This window comes from Conger conger, chromosome 17 (assembly GCF_963514075.1).
Source record: "Conger conger chromosome 17, fConCon1.1, whole genome shotgun sequence".
NCBI lineage: Eukaryota > Metazoa > Chordata > Actinopteri > Anguilliformes > Congridae > Conger > Conger conger.
Genome location: NC_083776.1, coordinates 18,936,927 through 18,958,639, shown reverse-complemented (window position 1 = coordinate 18,958,639; position 21,713 = coordinate 18,936,927). Strand labels below are relative to the sequence as shown.

Here is a 21,713-nt window from a genome sequence, read left to right as displayed (position 1 = left end):
TCATAACTTTTGAATGGAACACTGGTATTTGAAGTGAGAAAAACGTTTGTGACCGAGCGATGTCGCCACATCCACCAAAACTGAAAAATTATGTTTATTAAATTATATTATTAATGTAATTTTGTGTCGGTTTGCAGCCAAATGGGAGTTTACGCACACTGAGGGAGAGAGCAGCTACAGGGCCAGGCTGAGGTGAAACAAGCAAAGGAATTAAACTGGACAGCGCAAACCCTGCCACATAAATAAAAGCCAAATCATGTACTCACTGCAATTTATTTGGAGGTAAAAAAATACATATGCAACATAAAAGAAAAACAAGTATAAAAATATGCACTTTCAATTGCTTTTCATTTTTCACCCCATAAATAAAAAATAAAATTAAAAAAAGAAGAAATGCTAGCATAACTGAGTTTATCTAAAGAAGAGCTTCCAATATGACACCTGTCACTTGGCAATTTGAAGAGCTTATACAGTAGGAGTGAAACGGACTCAAATCAGAGAGTACATTAAGACAACACTGCTGGGTGTACCAGGCCTAGTTCAGCTAACGCATACAGTACTGTGATGTTCATGCTCACAACGTTGCAGAAACGCTAGGGCAACGCAGTGAGAACGTCACTTATTTCTACTATGTGAGAATGCAGCCTGGGAACTGCCCACTGTCACCCACTCTAAGTACTTTCACATTTAAAGCATCAAAGTCCACATATCAGCATACTGTCTGACGTGGGGTTTAAAATAGTGTGGTAAGGACAAATGTGAGAACTCCATTGCCAATGTTGTACAGATGCACTATGCTATGGGTCTCTCTTTAACCCATTCAGTCCCAAGTGTGCCATATTGCACTCAATCGTATCTCCCATAAAATCCAAAGAGTGCAATATGGCACTCTCGACCGTATACCTTTTCAACCAATCAAAATAACTGTTATACTATTGTTTTGAGCCCCTACTAAAACCCTACTAAATTTTCTCAACCAAAGCCAAAACACCTTGGGATTTGGGCGGAGCCACTACATATTGGGCATGGGACTGAAAGGGATAAACATGTCAGGCCTAGGTCATACCCCATTCAATGACCTGCAATAATGAGCACTGCAGGACATATGGGGCAGTAGAAGAAACCCTCTATTCTACTGGCTTTCAAAATGAACCTTTAAATCTTGCTCTTACAAAAAGGCCCTAAACAACTCTATACCCCCCTCCCAGAACAGAGAGAGGAGATAGACCCCCCCTCCCAAAACATAGAGAGGAGAGAGGGTCTATGGAACGGCACTTTTAATGAGGGGAGGAGAGAGGTAGAGCGCGCTACACAATCCCGTATCCTCTCAAAAAAACGAAACAAAACAACAAACCGATCTTAAATCAATAAATAAAGGCTTTTTTCACAAAAATAAAGGCATCAGGGTTAAGGAGAAGAAGTCAGCTTGTCTCTTTAGATTCGGACTGTGGATTCAAACCTCTCGTTCCTCCTTTTAAAATTATTTACAAATCCAAGCTGCCCAATCTGGGCGTAGTGTTGAACATGCTACATCGGGAGTGTGGAGTTACTGCGTTTGATCCCCCCGGAAGCAACCGCCCCGAATGTTGCCCCCTACCCCGTCCCCCCTCCCCTGCCTTTCTGAGGGGCAGCTGGGAGAGATACGGAGCGGTAGAACTTAGTGCTGCACTAATGCTAAGAGTGAGTTTCTGGTGGAGGAGTGGCCGGGGCTACTCGCTGCCCTCTTCCTCCTCCTCCTCTTCCTCCGAGGGGTCCCTTTGGCTATAGATGTCCTTTATGAGGAGGATTCGGGTCAGGACCTTCTCCAGGACGGCCCGCTCCAGGGGGGTGGAGCTGTACCACAGCGCACTGTCCGAGCTGCTCGAAGAGTCCGGCGTCATGTAGAACACGTCTGTCCTCTTCTTCAAGGCTGCAGGACTGGACAGACACACACACACACACAGCCTGTTAGAGCTGCCCGACTGCGCACGCACACACACGCACGCACACGCGCACACACACACACACACTCAGCCTGTTACGAGCTGCCCGACTGCGCACGCACACACACACACACACGCACACACACACACACACACTCAGCCTGTTAGAGCTGCCCGACTGCGCACGCACACACACACACACACTCAGCCTGTTAGAGCTGCTCGACTGCGCGCACACACACACACACACACACACACTCAGCCTGTTCGAGCTGCCCGACTGCGTGCACACACACACGCACAGAGCTGCTTGACTGTAATCTTTGGTGTTGGAGTGTAGTGAGCAGCGTACAAAATGGAGACCTTGGTAATGCCATGCACCATGGGAAGTGTAGTCCTAGATAATGGCGTGCTGTGTGGCGGAACTCACCATTTGGAGAGGTAGAGCTCGTATAGGAGGCACTCGTGCTTCTTGATGGGACAGTGAGTGGAGCTTCCCGAATCCTCGTCCGGCTCGTAGTCCGGGTCTCCGTCCACCGCTTTGCGTTTCCTCTTCCTTGTTCCAGTTTTTACTGCTGGCAGAAAGAGAAAAACCCGAAGATCAGCAACCTGACCAACCAGAACGAGCTGTGTCAGGATCACATGACAAACACGACGAGTAGCATACCCTGATCCTGGGAAATGGAAGGTATCCGGATGCAGAAGGAGGTGTCCTTGGAGTGCGGGGTGACCGTGCGCTGCTCGTACACCTTCCCGAAAGAGAGCCGCAGGTGTTGGTCCACGGTCCTCAGGCCGAAGTACTTGGTGTTGAGGTAGACCAGGGAGCGCAGCAGGGCGATGGGGGAGTGCTGGCCCAGCTGTCTACTGCTCCACAGGGCCTGCTCCTCCACCCGCCCCCACAGAGAGCCTGCAACAGCATCATCAGTCAGCAAGAGACTGTCTGCAACAGCATCATCAGTCCGCAAGAGACTGTGTCTGCATCAGTGTCATCAGTCAGCAAGAGACTGTCTGCAACAGCATCATCAGTCCGCAAGAGACTGTGTCTGCATCAGTGTCATCAGTCCGCAAGAGACTGTGTCTGCATCAGTGTCATCAGTCAGCAAGAGACTGTCTGCAACAGCATCATCAGTCAGCAAGAGACTGTCTGCAACAGCATCATCAGTCAGCAAGAGACTGTCTGCAACAGCATCATCAGTCAGCAAGAGACTGTGTCTGTAACAGCATCATCAGTCAGCAAGAGACTGTGTCTGTAACAGCATCATCAGTCAGCAAGAGACTGTGCCTGTCAATCAGTCTGTGCCAACACCGTCACTATCACAGGCAAAAAGAGTCTTGTGTCAATCGAGCATATTGTGGCATGATTAAGTTTCAAACAACACAGTGGTAATTAGAGTCTTTTCTATAGCCCCCCCCCCTTACCATCAGGAAGCACACTGGGCTGCCAGCCTTGGAGGACTCTGTTCAGCTCCTGTCCAAACAGCTGGTAGTATGGGTCACTGAAGATGTCCTCAGTCCTCCCGTTGTCCAGCAGATACTAGAAGCAAACAGTCACCATCATCCAAGATTCACAATCACAAACTATAGTCACAGCTGATGACCCTCATTCGGAACACAAAGGATGGCAGCAGTTCCAAGTGTTCTGGATTTGTGGTTGGTTCAATTTTCTTTTTTTACATCTGTAGCTCGACATTGCTGGATAAGGTCTTATGTTTGGTTGTGGCAAAATCCACATCAGCTGTGGTTCAGGTTTCAGGGGAAGGCTTAATCCAGAACCACCTTTGCCTGTCTGGCCTCAGACTTCTGGGGACAGCTCAGTAGCTTGGAAACTGTCAACTCTCTGGGAAAATAGAGACGGGAAACCACATCCTGACCTCGTAGCCAATCACAGACCGCATAGCATCACTGCTCTCTCCAGGGAACTTTCTGAGAAAGTGAGCACTCTTCCTGAGAATTCCACTTCAGTCATTATCTCAGACCGGGCTCAGCCTGTCCAGCCATTTCCAATGTGAGAGAGGTCTTCGAGATCAGCACCCGAAGCAGGACACACACACGCACACGCACACGCACACGCACACGCACACGCACACGCACACGCACACGCACACGCACACACACACACACACACACACACAAATCACACACAGATATACACACAAATGACAAATGGATCATTGTTTTTTGTGAGCATGGTGAGGAAAGGGGTTGAGCTCCTATCTGCATCTATCATATCAATAAGAGGAGTCTCTTCAGTCTCTCTCGAAAGGGCTTCCTCACAGCTATGTCCCCGTCTCCTGCTTCCAATCAGAAACACCTTGACCATGTGACTCATGCTGTGGCAGGCCTGGCAGACTTTTCCACCGACGAAAGAAACCGACGTGGCGAGAGAGTGGCAGAGAGAGAGAGAAAGAGTGACGAAGGACTGACCCGCTGGATCCCCAGGCAGAGGTAGAAGATGCTGTCGGGGGCGTAGGACTCCCCGCCCGGCCGCCGGGCCTCGCTGACGAAGCGGGACAACCCGTAGTTCAGCTCGGCCGCCCTGAGGGACAGCAGGTTCCTCTTCAGCCGGGAGGGCTTCACTGGGGCGGGAACATGGACACTGTCCGTCATAACCCAACCAACCAATGGGAGCGTCCAATGAAAAGAGGCCCCCCCTCGTTGGTCTGAATCGTTCATTCACTGATTAAGGTAGAGATTTAGCATAACATAATGCAACATATCACATAACAATGAGATCAGCCCAACTACGCTTGCCATGCTTTTCCTCCCAGTAAAATGTGCTTAGTTTACCTAAAAACTAGATAATGTGCAGTACCCTATCAAGCCTGGTCTTGACAGCTCCCAGAGTTTCTGTCTCCAATACAGTATATGACCTGGCAAGCTATTCCACAGTGGCCACTCTGTGAAAAATACTTCCTAATGTCTGCAGAATTCACCTTTTGCTTTGCTAATTTCCATCTATGACCCCTCTTTTCTACCAACAGAACTGAACCTGAAGAATCTCCTGTAGTTGACCTCAATTCTGTGAAACCCAGTACTGGACCAGTTGGTGTAACCTGAAGGCGGTTGTGATTTTGCAAGGTAGTTGGGTTCACTAACCGTCTTTGAGTCGGTCTTTCCCCTTGTCGTCCTGGGGGTGGTTCTTCCTCGTCAGTACCCATCTCTTCCAGGCGTTCACTCCGTACCGGGACTTGAGGGGGAAGGAGCAGCTCATTGATGAGGTGTCGGGCGATGAGGGAGAGGCGTCCATTTCCACCGCTTTCCTCTTGCGTCCCTGATCAGAGGACACAGACATGGAAACAGGACAGCGTCAGCAGGGCTGGGTGCAAAGAGCCATGTCTGCTTTCACTTCAGCCACCATTAGAGAGATAAGATCAGACTTTATTCAACCCCATTTGACCCATCCTAGTTACTTAGGAGCAGTGGGAAGCCACAATGGGACACCTGGGGACCATGGGAGGAAACTGGAGTACCCCGAGTAAACCCACACGAACACGGGGAGAACATGCAAATTCCACGCAAAGAGGATCTGGCCGGCTGAGATCTAAACCCAGAAGCTCCTTCTTGTGAGGCAATGCCACGATGCCACCATGCAGCAGCAGGATGTTAGGGTGTTGCAACTGGAAGCACTGGTTCTGGATGCAGTGACACATATGGCTGGGACTTATACATGGAAACTTATAATTGGCCAAAGTGTTTGGTCAAAGACAGATTAATGCAGTTTTTCCAAACAAACCACTTTAAATGTCAAGTTCACCAATTGCTACTGTCGTAAGCATACTGTGTCCTCATTACAATACAGTCGTCATCATCACAGTGTTTCAGGATGTGAACAGCAGTAGTGTTATAATCATTGGACACAACACTGGGGGAAAAAAGAATAATTCATACACATATATTCATGTGCACATTGCAGTTTATATCAGCATTCTCTACATTTGAGATTTCGCCTATTGGATTGGTCCAGCTCATATAACTTATTTTCCATTTGCAGAGAACACAGATTCTTCACTCTGTTTTTTGATGAATGAAGATGAGCGATTTCGGTGCCTCTCGTCCCCAGTGTCTAATGACAAAAAAAAGCAGTGGAATAATTTTCAAAAACATCATTGTATTTTTAGGTCCCTTGTAGTGCAGGTTTCAGCATAGTAGGTTCTTGAGATTAAGTTCAGAGATTCATGTGCCCTACAAGGTGCCAAAATGAATTGCCGGGTCCTATGAGGATATCTCTGCCATGAGACCGTTCCCACACCTGTAGTATTGCCTGAAGCAGGGGGGCTAAACCACAAGGCCATTCTTCCATGGCAGGTGAACTGCCATTTTACCTCTGTTGCCATAAGCAAACCTAGTTAGTCGCCTCTTTTAATGCAGCTGCGTAACTCAAGTCTTTCCGTTCTGAGACTCATACCTTCTGTTCAACCTTGATTCCAGGCTTGTCCTCTCTCTCATCCCCCAGGACCAGAGGCAGCGTGAAGCCGATTTCAGCATCAAGGCCTTCCACAGCTGGAACGGGATCAGGAACTGCAGGAGAGGAGAGACCCAAGGATACAGTCACTGGTGCACAATGCCACACTGGTTGTGGTAAATGACCCTTCCCAATGGCATTTAACCCACAGGGTGAAACCCCATGGTTACACCACTGGAGTCTCTAAATGAACATAGTCAATGACTCATCGGTCTGAAATACCACTCCCATTCCGCAACACATAAATACTGAACCAAATCCCTTTGTGTGATGAGTGTTGACGTCTGTCTAGAAATAGCCACCTTCAAACCTGTACCTCAGCACTCTAATAATCACCGAAACAGTAACCACATAAAGTTCTTCACCTTCCCTCTGTGAGTTCAGAGACCACTTAAATGTCCGCTGTACACTAAACACACTCATATCATGCAAAGATATTCTTCAGTAATGCAGAGAAAACTTGACTTTAGTATGGTCTTTTCTCATTTCTGCATCATTACTGACCCCTGTGTATATAACAAACTCAAAAATACTGAACACAGAGAAAGGGGAGATTAACAGAGAAAGTAAACAAGTAAACAGAGAAATAAGCTTCAGAAGGAGTCCCCAGAGTATGGATCTGTGTATAGGTGTCTTTTCGTAGCAGTTGGTTTAGACCATTAAATCGGTGACTTTTTCAGGTAATTTATTTGTCAAAATAAAGTCATGTTCCAGCATCCAGTTCCACCCGGTCGTATTACCCCCTTTAATTTCCTTGGATTACTTTTTTCCAATTTACCTCTGGGAAAATCGTCCTCAAGATCCAGATGGGGCTGGTAGGAATCATCCTCCTCTTCCTCTTCCTCTTCCTCTTCTCCCGAGCTGCTGCTCTCACTCTTCACGGTCTCTCTCTTTACGTCCGCGCTATCCGCACTTTCACATCTCACATCTCGAGCAGCAAACACAAAAACACACACGGGTCACCCACACTGTAGCGGCTGCTCCAGGCTTACCCAAAGCAACAGGGTCCCCCTCAGCACGTCTACCCCAATACAACCCGTAGCATGAATAACCACAGTCAAAGGTTAATAGAGTAACAGTTGAGTGCATTACTTGTGAACCTGTTAGGACAGAATAACTGTGTCTAAGTCTGGACAGGCTTGTCACATCAAATTGAACTTAAGTGTAATATAACTGATACACACATGTTAACCGGGGTGGGTAAAGGAATGGAACTACTAATTTTGTGTAAGGGGTGTGGATTGTGGGTGACTATTCTTCGATGAGGGCTGTGGATTGTGGGTGAATATTCTTCGGTGAGGGCTGTGGATTGTGGGTGACTATTCTTCAGTAAGGGCTGTGGATTGTGGGTGACTATTGTGTAAGGGGTGTGGATTGTGGGTGACTATTCTTCGGTGAGGGCTGTGGATTGTGGGTGACTATTCTTTGGTGAGGGCTGTGGATTGTGGGTGACTATTCTTCGGTGAGGGCTGTGGCTCACCTGTGCAGTCGGGCTTCTCCTCATCCGCCTCAGCAATCATCTCCGCCATGGCCAGGAGCTCAGCCTCCAGTGGGTCAGCCGGGATTTTGATCTTCAGCTCAGCGATGGTCTGAACGATCTGCTCCGCACCGCTCAGGGTGGTGGGCAGGAACACAGGCACGGGGATCTGGGGGGCAGGAGGTCCCAAAACAAGCCTTCACTGGCTTTCCCCAAACGCGATTTGATGACCTGAAACAGTTTTACCTCCACCAGGGCTGAGCATCTTTGCCGTCTTTAACCAAGAACTTTCAATTCTCCTGTAATTCAGGCCATTAGCTGAATAAAACATATTTGTTTCAACATCCTCTCTCCACCCTCTCTGGCATCTCCTACCCATTTTTAATGAAAAGTGATTTACTTTTAAGCAGGTAGAGTGATATACAGTATGTGGTCTGGCCGTTGTGTATGACTGAAAGACGGGCATTCTTACCGGGACAGGTAGGGTGACAGGTGTTGGCGTGGCCTGTGCGTACATGTTCATTGGCACAGGGATGAAGACGGGGACAGGGACCGGGACCGGGATGTACTCCTTTTGCACCTCTTCCTCTAGAAGCACATAGACGGGGTCAGAGGTCAAGACAGGGACGGCGTATTCAGGGCACCAGTGTGGCGCAACATTCAGGGCCATAGATATGAGGGCAAAAATCCTTAAGAAGGAAGGCAAATTAACAGATCTCCAAACCACGTTTGTACAACGTTTACCCATATGTCAGCAGGCCTATACATATGCTGTACCTGTCTGTCATAGGGTGAGTGTGAGTATGTATGTGTACCTGTCTTTACCTGTCTGTCTGGCAGTGTGTGTGTCCATGCCTGTATGTGTGTGTGTGTGTGTGTGTATCCATACCTGTTTGACATTGTGTGCATCTCTCTGGCAGTGTGTGTGCATTTGTACCTGTTTGGCAGTGCTTGCTCTGCATGTGGGGTTTGCAGTAGGTAGCCTTGGTCAGCGTGAGGGGCTTGCAGAGCACAGCCTTGTTTTTAACGTCCTTCAGCATTCCTCCCCCAGCGAAGGCAGGCACAGAGGTCTGATTATACACCTGCAGGGAGAGAAACCCATCCCAGTGAACAGAGAGATTATAACCCCACCCCACAGAGAGGTCAGATTATAACCCCACAGAGCGATTATAACCCCACCCCACAGAGATTATAGCCCCACAGAGAGGTCAGATTATAACCCCACAGAGAGATTATAATCCCACAGAGAGATTATAACCCCACATTGCGATTATAACGCCACAGAGAGATTATAACCCCACAGAGTGATTATAAGACCACAGAGCGATGATAACGCCACAGAGACATTATACAACCCTACAGAAAGATTATAACCCCTCAGAGACATTATATAACCCTACAGAGAGAATAACCCTACAGAGAGATTAAATAACCCTACAGAGAGATTATAATGCCACAGAGAGATTATATGACCCTACAGAGAGATTATGATCCCACAGAGATTATAACTCCGCAGAGAGATTATAACCCTACAGAGAAATTATAATCCCACAGTGGTCATATTACAATCCCACAGAGACGCAAGATTATAAATCCACAGAGAGGCCAGATTGTAAACCCATAAATAGGCTATATTATAACCCCACAGAGAGATTATAACCCTACAGAGAGATTATATCCCCACAGAGACATTATATAAACCTACAGAGAGATTGTAACCCCACAGAGAGATTATAATCCCACAGTGGTCATATTACAATCCCACAGAGAGATTATAACTCCAGAGATATTATAACTCCAGAGACATCGTAACACCTCCCTGAAGGAGAGCAGAGCCCTTATCACTTACCGTTGCCTTGGTTCCCTGTGGCTGTCCTCCAGGCCCTGAAAAAGGAGAACAGGGTTTGAAATGGGAGTAAATCATAGTAATGATATAAACGATGGTATGGGGTCCACCCTCTTCAAATGTTAAGATGCCACTATCAAATTGTAATCTGACTGTGATGGCAATTAGTCAATATACCTATAAAATACACCTAAACTGACAAAAGTGCTACTTTAAAAATGACAGACTATGGTGGGGGCTGATAAAACTGAACTAGTGTTTGCCAAGATAGCAGACAGCCTTGTCCAGGAGTCAAGTATCCATTTTTATTCAATACAAAAATGCAACAGGAAGACGTATCAGTAGCTAACTGGCGCTATTGTGGAAACCACATAGCCGTGCATATTGCATTCCTTATAAATACAAAGCAAGTGGCACACGCCCCCATATAAAATGCCATGGGAGATTTTGGACATGTTCTCTGGGCAGAGACACACAGACGTGTGAGATGTACCGTATGACATGTTCTCTGGGCAGAGACACACAGACGTGTGAGACGTACCGTATGACATGTTCTCTGGGCAGAGACACACAGACGTTTGAGACGTACTGTATGACATGTTCTCTGGGCAGAGACACACTGGTGTGTGAGATGTAACGTATGACATGTTCTCTGGGTAGAGACAGACACAGACGTGTGAGATGTACCGTGTGACATGTTCTCTGGGTAGAGACAGACATAGACGTGTGAGATGTACCGTGTGACATGTTCTCTGGGCAGAGACACACTGGTGTGTGAGATGTAACGTATGACATGTTCTCTGGGCAGAGACAGACACAGACGTGTGAGATGTACCGTGTGACATGTTCTCTGGGCAGGGACACACAGGTGTGTGAGACGCACCGTATGACATGTTCTCTGGACCCAGAGACACACAGACGTGTGAGATGTACCGTGTGACATGTTCTCTGGGCAGAGACACACTGGTGTGTGAGACGTACCGTAGGACATGTTTTCGGGCCCTTTCTGCGTGGCCAGGTTGGGCTCGTTCTGCTGACAGTAGAAGCGGAGGAGACACTGCTGGTCGCAGAAGTGCTTCATCTCAGCCCTCCATTGCACCGACTCGCTCAGATTCCCCTGCAGCTTACAGCAGTCACAGCGCGCCGCCTGGAGAGCAGATACAGGCACGCGCGCGCACACACACACAAACACAAATACACACACACACACACAAAATACACACACACGCGCACGCACACACACAAAAATACACACAAATACGTACACACAGACACGTGCGCAAACACACACACCCATATGCACATGAACACATACACATACACACATACACACAAAAATATACACAAATACGCGCACACACACACGTGCACACACACACATATGCACATGAACACACACACACACACACACACACACACATTAGCTAAGGAACAGAGCAGGAGAAGTTGCACTACGGCCATTTTGTACAAAACCAGGAGTGTTTCTGAGTCTCACCTGGTAGTACCAGTCATTGAACAGAGAGCCATAAGCGTTTCTGAGACTCACCTTGTAGTACCAGTCATTGAACTTATTGGCGCAGGGCTCGCTGCAGAAGTCCCGCTGTACTCCGTCGATCTGCTTGGTCACGCCTCTCTTGCACATCTGGGTGCAATGGTTGCATGTGACACACTTCAGCCCCAGTCGCTTGGCAAATTCCTGCTTGTACAGCAGTTTGCATCCTGGGGGTGATGAGGAGGGAAGGAGGACAAAAAATATCAATTAATTAATCAGCCGCAATCAGTCAATAATCAATCAATAAATAATCAACTGGTTCAATAACGCAGAAGTGAGAACTATGAGATCCCCACTTTTTAGGGAAAAAAAAGATTTGACAGTAAAACGACAGCTTTCCAGACTTTCAGCTCACAAGCGACGACTCTTGTGCAAGCACTCCATCTAGTGGACACATTTCATTAATCAGTTAGTCATTTATTGCAGAGAGTACGCAAATTCAGTACAGTAACAGGAACGACCAGTACATAACACCTAACCGTATCAATACATTATTTACTTATTCGGAGTGATTAACAAGCTTCACGTGTTCACACCTGAGGGACGGAATGAAAAGGGAAATGTAGAAAGGAGAAGTGCAGGGAGAAGGACAAGCATCTCACCCTCACTGCAGAAGGGCTTCTTCACCCCTGAGAACTTGACGGTTTCGTGAAGAGTCTTCTCCTCCTGACAGTACTCGCAGAACGTAACTATGCAGTGCAACTTCTTATAGTCGTCGCAGCAGGGCTTGCTACAGAACTGGTAGACTTTGTTCTGGAGGAATGAGAAAGTCCTGTTTAAATATCGCTGATCTTCACTCCCATTTACACTCCTGACCGCAGGAGAGACACGGTCACCGAGGAGACCGGTCAAAACTGAGGGGGGCCATCAAATAAAATGGAGCGAACCACTTAAACCAGTGGGAATGCTCAAATGAACCTGGTTCTCGATTAGTAATGAAAGTCTGTGTTAGTTCCTAAATTGTCAACTGTGAAGAAATGTCACTGATTAACAAACGCTCTTCTGTATTCTGGGGGGGAAGAGAGTGAAATTTCAGACCGGTCGTATGGATACCGGACTGCCGAATACCTTCCTCAAATCAACTCTAAGTCTGGTTAAAAGCATCAGCTAAATAACTGCACTGGAATGAAGTGAGAGCAGACACACACATGCTGGAGCTCACCTCCCACTCCAGGGTCTGGGGCTTCAGACTGAAGGCCCCTCTGCAGTAATTGCACTTGAGCTGAATGTTGTTGGTTGTGGAGGAAGGTGCCGTCTGACCGTTTGACTTTTTCCCGGAAAGGGCAGTAAAATCCTAAACGGGAGAAGAAAAAGAAATCCTAAACTCAAGCTGGGTCTTAAATAAGGCTCTTACAGAACAGCATTATCTCAAGCGCTTTATCTTTTGTAGGCGACTGGGCTAAGAAAGCAGAGATCTGTGACAATTTCTTCCTTTTTTTTTTTTTTTTTTCCTCCCAAGAAATATCACTCAATGTCACAGGGACTAGTGCTTTTTGATGAGGTATAAATCCATTACCTCTTTTAGGTGTGAGATCACAAATGTGTGATCAGAATCATCTTAACTGAACATGCTAATGCTGATGTAAAAATCACTCCTGGTAACTGAAACCAATGGAGTTCTAGAACACTGGCTTGGCATTTTGAAACATTTAGTACATTGCAAAAACAGGGTTAATGATTCCAAACCACCAGCATGCCCACCAGGACAGAGTTCCTGTACCTGAAATTTAGTCATGCAGGTGGAGCTGCAGTAGTTATACACCACCCCCTCTGGAAGTGTGGCCTGGTACTGCGGCAAGGCCTTCTCTTTACAGAAATGACAGCGGGGTTCAGTAGCTGAGGACAGACAAATGAGGGGGGGCTTAAAGAAGGTTTTTGATAACACAGACACACACATAACATCCCAGAGAAATCCTTCTAGCTGTTGGACCCAAATTCCTGCAGTATGATCCTGAGGCATCCACCAGTCAGTTCAATGTCGGTATAAATCAATAGAGCAGTTTCTGTTTGTTCGTTTTTTTGTTTAAAAACATAAATGTCTGTGTGAACATGTACAAGCTGTTTCACTCGAAAGCGAATCCAGATTGAGTGCTTCCATGGGAAACATCCAACAGCAAAAAGTATGAACCCTTTCAGTTCCGGGAGGGCCATATGGCACTCAAGTGTTACTACTGTAAAATTCCAAGAGTTTACAATCTATACCTTTTCAACCAATCAAAATGACTGCTATACTATTGTTTTGAGCACCTATTAAAACTTGGGTGGAGCCACTTCAGATTGGCCTTTGGACTGAAAGGGTTAAACATGAAAACTGCTACAGATACAGCTTGTAAAGTTCATCTGAGGGACTTTTCACTCACTCTACCGGTCTGCGTACTGGTTTTTGTTCCAACCAATTGCCTTGTTTTTCATTTGCTGACAGCTCTATTAATTACTCTGGTTCAAGCCTGTACTTGAGCACAGTAAAATCTTTCAGATACACTCATGCACATGTCAGATGAGATATGATTGAGTCAATTAAATAATTGAGACCAGAAGTTGGCACAAAATGCAGAAACTGATCAGCCATTGTTGTGCACCCCTTCACGACCCCTGTTGTGAAGTTCATCTGGGGGACTTTCCACTCACTCTACAGTGACTGCAGTAGGCCATACAGTGTGGGAGAGTGGGACTCACTCTACAGTGACTGCAGTAGGCCATACAGTGTGGGAGAGTGGGACTCACTCTACAGTGACTGCAGTAGGCCATACAGTGTGGGAGAGGGAGACTCACTGGTGGTGGTGGTGGTGGTGCTGACGGTGGTGGTGGAGCCCTTGGTCTTGGCCATGCAGATGGCGGAGCAGAACGTTTCCATGGTGCCATTTGCCCCGATGCAGTGCGTGCCTGTGAGAGCGCGGCACGAAGTCTTACACCCGCTGCAGATCGTCATCTTCCCGTGTGCCTGAGAAATGAAATACAAGTAAAAATCACATGCAAGGGAACATCACCATTACATTACAGGCGTTTAGCTAATGCGCTTATCCAGAGGGTTTCCTTTTTTTTATTTTACTGCAGCAATTCAGGTTATGCACTGTGCTCAACAGCAGTGTCCTACCTGGGAATGGAACCTGCAACCTTTAGGTTACAAACTCAGTTCCCTGCCAATTGTACTGCATTACTACCCTCACCCTCCGCGTAAAAGTCAGAGAAGTAAACAAAAACGATACACGCCAGGCCTCATGCAAGAACAACACATTAGTTCTTAAATCACTTAAAACTTTCATAAACAAGTGATTTAAGAGAACTTGGCACATTCAATCATTTTCTGTCATTTAGAATATTTTCTTACGTAGGAACAACATTTACGAGTGGTCCCGACCTGTCGTACAACTCATGTAACCAAGAGCCTTGCAGTGCATGTCAGCACAGCTCGCCTGGCACACCAAACTCCAATCAAACTTTCAAACTAGGCCTTGCAGATCAAATATGAATCAGGATTTCTCACCTAAAATGTTTCCAGAAACATATTTTAGTGGACTGTTTAGGAGAAAAAAGACAGCTGATCAACAGTCTGCCATATGATTAGGTTTTTCCAAAAACCAAAGGAACCACAGTCTACCGAATCAGGTATCAGTAGTCCCTTGTTCTTGTTAATCGTTTGGCCATCTATATGACAGAATCTACGTACAGTACCGTATATACTGTATCATAATGAAAATCTTCATTCAGGACAGTTGTCTGAAGTTAAGTGCGTTCACTGAATCCGACGTCGCACACTCGTATGAGCCCTTCGTTCAAAAAAGTAAGATAAATTTATGATGAGAATACAAAAATGTTTAATCGGTATGCCATTGGCACGTTCACCACTTCATCCAGGACTTCTGTATGCTTCTGCTCACAGTTAAACCAGGAAACCCAATGGGGATAATAATGTGAGATGGTAGGATTCCTGCCGCCCTGACCTGCTTGTAGTCCTTGACGCAGTTGTGAGAGCAGAAGCGTTTCTGCTGGCCATCGATGACAAGGAAGTGGTTGGCCTTGGTGGGCAGGTAGCCCCCACAATGCTCGCAGCAGTTCATGATCAGCCCGTTCGCCATACGGTAGCGGTTGAAACACATGTCGCTGCAGATCTTGTGGGTGACGTTCTTAAAGCTGACTTCGTGGCGAATCTTAAGGAAAGAGGGGGACATTTTTATTAAAATAAACCGGCACACACAAGTGTCAACACCGAGAGCATTTCCCACGTGTGGTCATCCACTTCAGCTGTCGGCTGGCTTACTTCAGTCAGTTTCCCGCAGACCGTACACCTGGTCTTCACAGGGGTCTTGGGCGGGTTCTGTTTGTTCTCGTACGACGAAAGACAGCCAGTGCTGCAGAACTCCTGGAAGGACTCGCTTGAGTCCACCTGGGCAACTATTGTTCCTTTCATACTGGTGATATCTCTGAGAAAAACACAACACACAGCAGTCAGTGCATGCCACCCTCAATTCACCACACACAATACACAAAAAATACCTATCAGCACCATGCGCCTCCACGTGATTCAAGAACAATTTTAAAAAGCAACTTATTCCAAGCACAGCAAAGACCACACAGAACACTTTATACACAAACGTATTCCATCACCAGAAGCATCTTAAATAATCCACATTCAGCTCCTGAGACTTCAAAGACAGGGTTGCTGACTGACTGGTCATGTAACTTTAGCGCTCCCTCCTTCCTTGAGCAACATTTTCAACATAAATATTTTGGACTCTATGGCAAAAAAAATCTGAAAGTATATCCGACCGATTTGACTAAGCAAGTGCTAAGCAAAGACTGACTAAGCCGACGGTAACTGTACTGTAAAGGGTCTCCTTCATAAAGGGCCTTTACCATAACACTGTTCCAGGTCTGTGGGAAAGAAAGGGTGCAGATGGCATCCCTCTCTGCTTTTCATTGTATGAAACCAGGGGTGGGAATTCCTGGTCCTGGAGGGCCAGTGTGTGTACAGGTTTCTGTTTCCACCAATTACCTTTGCTAAATGAGCTAATTAGCTAATGTACACCAACACTGGCTCACTGGAAAATTAGATCACAGCGCAAGGTTTCATATAGAGACACAGGAACAGTCTTCAGCTACCAAACGTGTGCTTCTGAAGAACTGTAGCCAAAAACTCAGGTAGTATAAGTGTTAGGGCTAATTACATCATTAAGACCTTGCTTCCCGCCTCCTCACTAGATCCGTCATCAAGCCATCTGACTCATTTGTGTAACTATGGGATGGCTTCAGCCACCTGTTCCCTCTCCCAGGGGGGAAACAATCAGTAACAAAGAACCCTGCTTTTAAGGACAGGCAACTGGGAACACACCTCCCTCTCCTCCCTCCTCCCCCGCTTCACACATTTACAATGGAGCCCTGCTGTCATTCCCCACATCTTAGGCGAATGCCTCATCGTAAAGCCTGATTTATACTTGATATAGCCTGACATGCACCTCCCCAGAAATGGAACTACATGTCGTTGCCTCTGCGTAGCCTACGGGGTAGGGAACGCGGCTATGTGTAGGCTACGCCATAGCCTCTGCGTAGCTCCGACACAGAAGTATAAATCAGGCTTCAGACACGTTCAGGAGCAAGGTCTCATATAACCAACCGGCTCTACTACCAGGCTGTGCTTGACAGGCTGAGCCCTTACTTCTTGCACATGGTGCAGTTCTTCTTGGGGGCGGGCTTGTGGGAGAAGGCGGAGAGGCAGGTGGTGGAGCAGAAGAGGTGGGCGGAGCCTTTGCGCTGGTAGGCCGTCTGTCCTTTCTTCAGGGGCTTGCGGCAGTTGGCGCAGGTGACCTTGACCGTCCTGGGGGCCTGCTGGGAGCCCGAGGGTGAGGGCACCTGCTTGGGCAGCGAGGCGGCCGGTGCCGGGGAGTCCACGCCGGGCTGCTTCTGGTTCCTCGGGAAAGTAGCCGACTGGGATATCCACAAATCTGTGCGGAAAAACTCAACCCTTAAAACACAGACCAGCACTTCAACCCTTTCAATGAAACTCTCTTTCAACATTCTTTATGAAAAATGTATTCTTTTTGTTTTTATTTTCTTCATATTAAGAATGGCAATCATAAGCCCAGCAATATTAAATATGAATAAATATTACAAAATTAATATTCAGCCCACCGTTCAAGGAGATACATGGAGGATGTTAACAACACTGCAAACTCTTTTTCTCTCACCATCAAACATTTTCACGTTGTTTTGACGTCTAATCAATCAGGTCAATATGACGTCCATTAGTGGGGTGGAAAGGATTTGTGACTTCGGCAAATCCATGAGTACGAAACTGATCTATTATAGGAAGAAACGTGGTCGATTCATGACTCAATGTCGATCAGCCTTTGAGCCCAGATGCAGGTCAACTTGGAGGTCTGCATCAATCAAAGACATACATGGAGTATGTGTGCGTGTGCATACAGTTGCTTGTCTGTACATACGTGTGTGTGTGTATGTGTGTGTGTGTCTATGACCATTACCAGATCTTTGGTGTGTGGTGGTCTCCCCGTTCTGCACAGGCTCGTTGGCGGTGCCGACCCGGCCGGGGTTAAAGGTCGCAGGCCTGCTCGTGGACGCTTGCATTTGGGTCTCCGGGTTGAGGCTGAAGGTGCTGCCAATCTGCAGCCCGCTGTCCTGCTCCAGCCCTGGCCCTGACCCCACCCCCTGCAGCGACGTCACGCTGGTGATCATCAGGTTCATGTCCCCTTTGGAACCCAATGACGCACCTGTCTCCATGGCAATGGCGGGACCGGAACTGGCCACGCCCAGCGTGGTGACGTTAGCTATCTTGATCTCCGAGTCTGGCTCTGTGCTGCTCAGCGGGGGGCTGTCAGAGGTGGGGGGGGCCACACTCACTGGGGGGGGCTGTGAGGAAGAGCCCTTCTGCTCAAAGGAGTCTTCCTCATCGTCAATCACTATGGTCTCGCTCTGGCTCTTGGCCGCCGTTGTGGGGGTGGGGGTGGGGGGAGAGGGAGTGGGGGTTTTAGTGTCGTGTGTGGGCGCTGCCGCCGTTGCCGTAACAATCTTCTCAGCGCAGTCATTTTGCTTTGGGGAGGGGGTACTCGCTTGAGCCCCGGCTGGGGGTACGGGTGGCGGGGCTTCCACCAGCACCACGTCATCGTCATCATCGTCGCCGTGGGCGGCGTCAGCGCCCTCCACGGGGGCGCTCTGCGTGGTAGGCGGGGCCGGGTCCATGGAAGACTCCGCCTCTGCGGGCACGCCGTCTTCGTCTCCGCCCAGCCTGGGGTCAGAACCCTCCGGCAAGCCACTGTCCATCACTTAGACAACCACCTGGTGACATGTACACAGGCCAACAGCGTCGTCAATCAAAGGCCACGGCAGAGAGACATGCATACATGCTGCTTCTCGCGCCGAACCATCCCATCCACCTTCTAGGGCGCCCTAAAATTAACATTCGCCATGACTGAGGAAAAAATAGCTTTTGTGACTTTCATTTTTTTCAGGTTCGCATTGGGACATTGTGTTATATGACATATAGGCTAGTGAAGCTCATCGTTGGTCACAGAATGTTTGCATTCCCATGAAAACCTTTGACCTATTGGTCTTCACATCCTCTTCCTAGGTCATAATGGCAGCTAAACAGATGAGAAAACATCATTTCTAACCTCTCTGGAGCTAGACAGGGGGTTACATGAGGATACAGTGAGTACTAAAGCTGAAAATATTTCAACTTTCACATACTTTCAGTGCCTATTGCTACCACATCCAATCATGTGACAGTGAGAGGTGTCAAATTTCTATAACGATGGCAAATAGTGTATTTTAAGAAATATCACGTGATAACTCGGCTGTGTTATCGCCGAGTTATCACGTTTGCTCAGCACAAAAGTGTGCAGTGCTTAATGCTAATATAGCATTTTACTCAAGTGTTATACCTAATCATTTGAAAGGCAGCTCAGTTTCTTTAAACTCGAAGCATGAATTAACTAACGATAATGGCCTGTCTTTGTATTTGTTTGACAATCCCTTCAGCAGTGATACAATTATGGTCTTGGTTTGCAAAAACTTTCATACAAGAGCTCTCCATTTTCATTTCACAAATAGCTGAGACCTCAGCCACAGTGAGAGACAACAGCTTGGCAGTCACCTACCACCTATCACCTACCTATCCTCAGTTTGCCTTGACAATGAATGACAAGTTGCAGGCAATTACAAGGCAAGTTTTGGCACAAGTTTAGGTTGTGAGGTCACAAATGGGAAGAGCTACCAGATATGGAATTTTGCTGCTTCTGGAAAATGCATGGTAGACCAAGCCTGAAATATAGCCTTTGCCATGACTGCAAGTCTTTGGACCAGCACACTTCACATACAGCCTGCTCTATTCACACTCACACAAGATTAGTTTTCAAGTAATAGGAAAAGGGTTGATTGTACCTTTAAAAAGATAATAAGAGGGATGTTTTAAGATTCCTACAAAAATGTGTGCCTTTAGAGCGCCTTTAGATCAATACCTGAGCTGGACATCCCCAATACAATATCAGGCTTTAGTATACACAGCGTAGTGACGAGTCAAATGAATCAGTAATGGACCTGGTGCTACCACTGAAATGAATAGAACAAGACCTCAAGGAAGTAGTTGAAGAACAGAACAACATACAAGACCCCAATAGATAAGGTTGTCAATGTTTAGTACACCAATATGGAGCACTGGCAAGGATAAATTTGCTTGAATGCACCAAATGCCTCAATTTTAACAATGTGACCTATTTCATGGTAAAGAAAATGAGTTATGAAAAGCACATATTTGCTTTTCCAAACCAGGATAAACTAAATCATAAATAGGACAGACAACCCAACAACTGGTCTGGTCAAATTATGATAGCCCTGTTCGGAAAACATTACGTATGTATTTTTTCACGTTCACCCTAAACGGCTCAGAAATGCCAACCCATGCACCCTCCTCACGTTAAGAATGACTCTGGTGAAATTATATCACATGAACAGAAGGGGTCCCTGTTATGTGTGCGCCTCAACAACATATAACCCATTAAATTGTGAAATAGCTTTATGAACTACATTCGCCATTAGCTTTTGGTGAATTAGGTAGAACATAAAAAAAGACAAAGTAAAGAATATTGGCTCCCCTTTTCGCCTGTCAACGCGTGTTCATGATAATGCATTAAGGCACACCTTTAACAAACAATCCAACAAAATCTCTGGCTGTATGTTTTATAAACTCAACATGGTGTAAGATGGATAGCCTACCCTTGACGTCGAACAATCATTACGAGGACCAACGCTTCTCAGTGTCAAGGCAACCGGTTTCCGACGTCAACAAGATTAAAACTCACAAGAAGCCAGCTAACATTCTTTTAAAACATTGCCGTTGGGAATCATTCAGTTATTAGTCGTATTTTGCTCCTTAACACATGTTTTCTTGCTCGAGTTTCCGTTGTTAATCGCTGAGAGTAAACGTGCTTCGCCCAGTTGTTCAGATCCCACCCCTGGTCGCCTGCACTCACCCAGCCATTGGATTAGCGGCGAACTAGGGGGAAGTGAGCGAGGAATACTGCGCCATTGTTATTATAGAAAAATAATCACAAGTTATTCGCGACTATTCGCCACAGATAATGACAGATCACGCCACGTGATGACTCCCTTGCGTCATCTATAACCTGCGCAAATCATATATAGTTCCTTCAAAGCTAATTTCAGTGTTCTTATTTGGAAAATAACTAGCTATATGTATAGCTTGTAATATATATCCTAACATGCGTTTCCTTAATTGTACTCTAGTACAATTGTTCTGAAAGGTTCTCAAAAACATGCTGTATCTGTGTGGCATTTAATTGGAAAGTTACCCCTAAGCGACTACCCGGGGCAATCACGTGCAGTACACCTTTTGACCCCAAGGGGCGCTACAGCACAGCATTGCATCAACAATGTTTTCATTTTTAATACTATGAAAACAACCGAGTACAAACATTCTGTCATAAGGATGTTAATTGCCCTACCTTCACGAATCAATAGGCACAGTACATTCCCTCTTACTCTCTGTCTCCGATAGGGGCTACTACTTGCCCCCCATCAAATCAGTAGCACTGCCTCACGTCCGCCATTAGAGCGAACGAAACAATACGTGAGAGCACAGGCAATAGCACCCTGCTACAGCAGAGAGGGGGAGAAAATATCAGGCGGGGTAAAATTAACTGCTAAATCGCCATTAAACTTGACTTAACAACGTAACAGGATAGTCGTAGGATTCGGTGTACTCCAGATTTTCGTAATCAGTTGTTGCTACAACTTTTGTCAATGAACCATAATTTGCGATAAAACGTTTCTGGATTGCTTACCCGAGTCGATCTGCAAACGATATAGCGCCACTTCTGTGCCTTGACACAAATACCCTAGCGCATGCGCTACAACGTAGCAACGTTCGAAGATCTTTTCCCTTTCTCGCCTTTCACGCAGGCGCACTGTGTTGTATAATTATA

The 21,713-nt window shown here is 46.7% G+C and overlaps 1 protein-coding gene across 3 annotated transcripts; it reads right to left on the bottom strand.

Annotated features, from left to right (window-relative positions):
* Positions 1 to 257: 257 nt before the first annotated feature.
* zmym2 (zinc finger, MYM-type 2) lies at positions 258 to 21,638 on the bottom strand. 3 transcript variants are annotated; one of them, XM_061226837.1, is made up of 23 exons: positions 21,573 to 21,638; positions 17,739 to 18,549; positions 16,913 to 17,198; positions 15,518 to 15,680; positions 15,201 to 15,407; positions 14,032 to 14,200; positions 12,980 to 13,095; positions 12,422 to 12,553; positions 11,862 to 12,012; positions 11,254 to 11,426; positions 10,689 to 10,854; positions 9,711 to 9,745; positions 8,799 to 8,943; positions 8,334 to 8,449; positions 7,865 to 8,030; positions 7,163 to 7,312; positions 6,328 to 6,440; positions 5,019 to 5,193; positions 4,347 to 4,498; positions 3,342 to 3,456; positions 2,590 to 2,829; positions 2,353 to 2,494; positions 258 to 1,917 (listed from the first exon to the last, which is right to left on the bottom strand). In XM_061226837.1, exons 2-23 carry the CDS (start codon positions 18,532 to 18,534, stop codon positions 1,710 to 1,712), a joined length of 4,116 nt encoding a protein of 1,371 aa, XP_061082821.1. In that variant the 5' UTR covers positions 18,535 to 18,549; positions 21,573 to 21,638; the 3' UTR covers positions 258 to 1,709. The 3 variants fall into 3 exon arrangements, with proteins under 3 accessions (XP_061082821.1, XP_061082822.1, XP_061082823.1); XM_061226838.1 differs by lacking the exon at positions 21,573 to 21,638 and adding an exon at positions 20,485 to 20,564; XM_061226839.1 differs by lacking the exons at positions 17,739 to 18,549; positions 21,573 to 21,638 and adding an exon at positions 17,442 to 17,553.
* Positions 21,639 to 21,713: the final 75 nt, after the last annotated feature.

Excerpts from the sequence above, each read along its gene's own strand:
- zmym2 (XM_061226837.1), bottom strand. The coding sequence starts at position 18,534 with ATGGACAGTGGCTTGCCGGAGGGTTCTGACCCCAGGCTGGGCGGAGAC. Across the intron at positions 13,096-14,031 it reads CACCACCACCACCACCACCA|CTACTGAACCCCGCTGTCAT; the intron begins GTGAGTCTCCCT and ends GTCTGTCCTCAG. Across the intron at positions 11,427-11,861 it reads GAAGCCCTTCTGCAGTGAGG|GATGCAAACTGCTGTACAAG; the intron begins GTGAGATGCTTG and ends CATCACCCCCAG.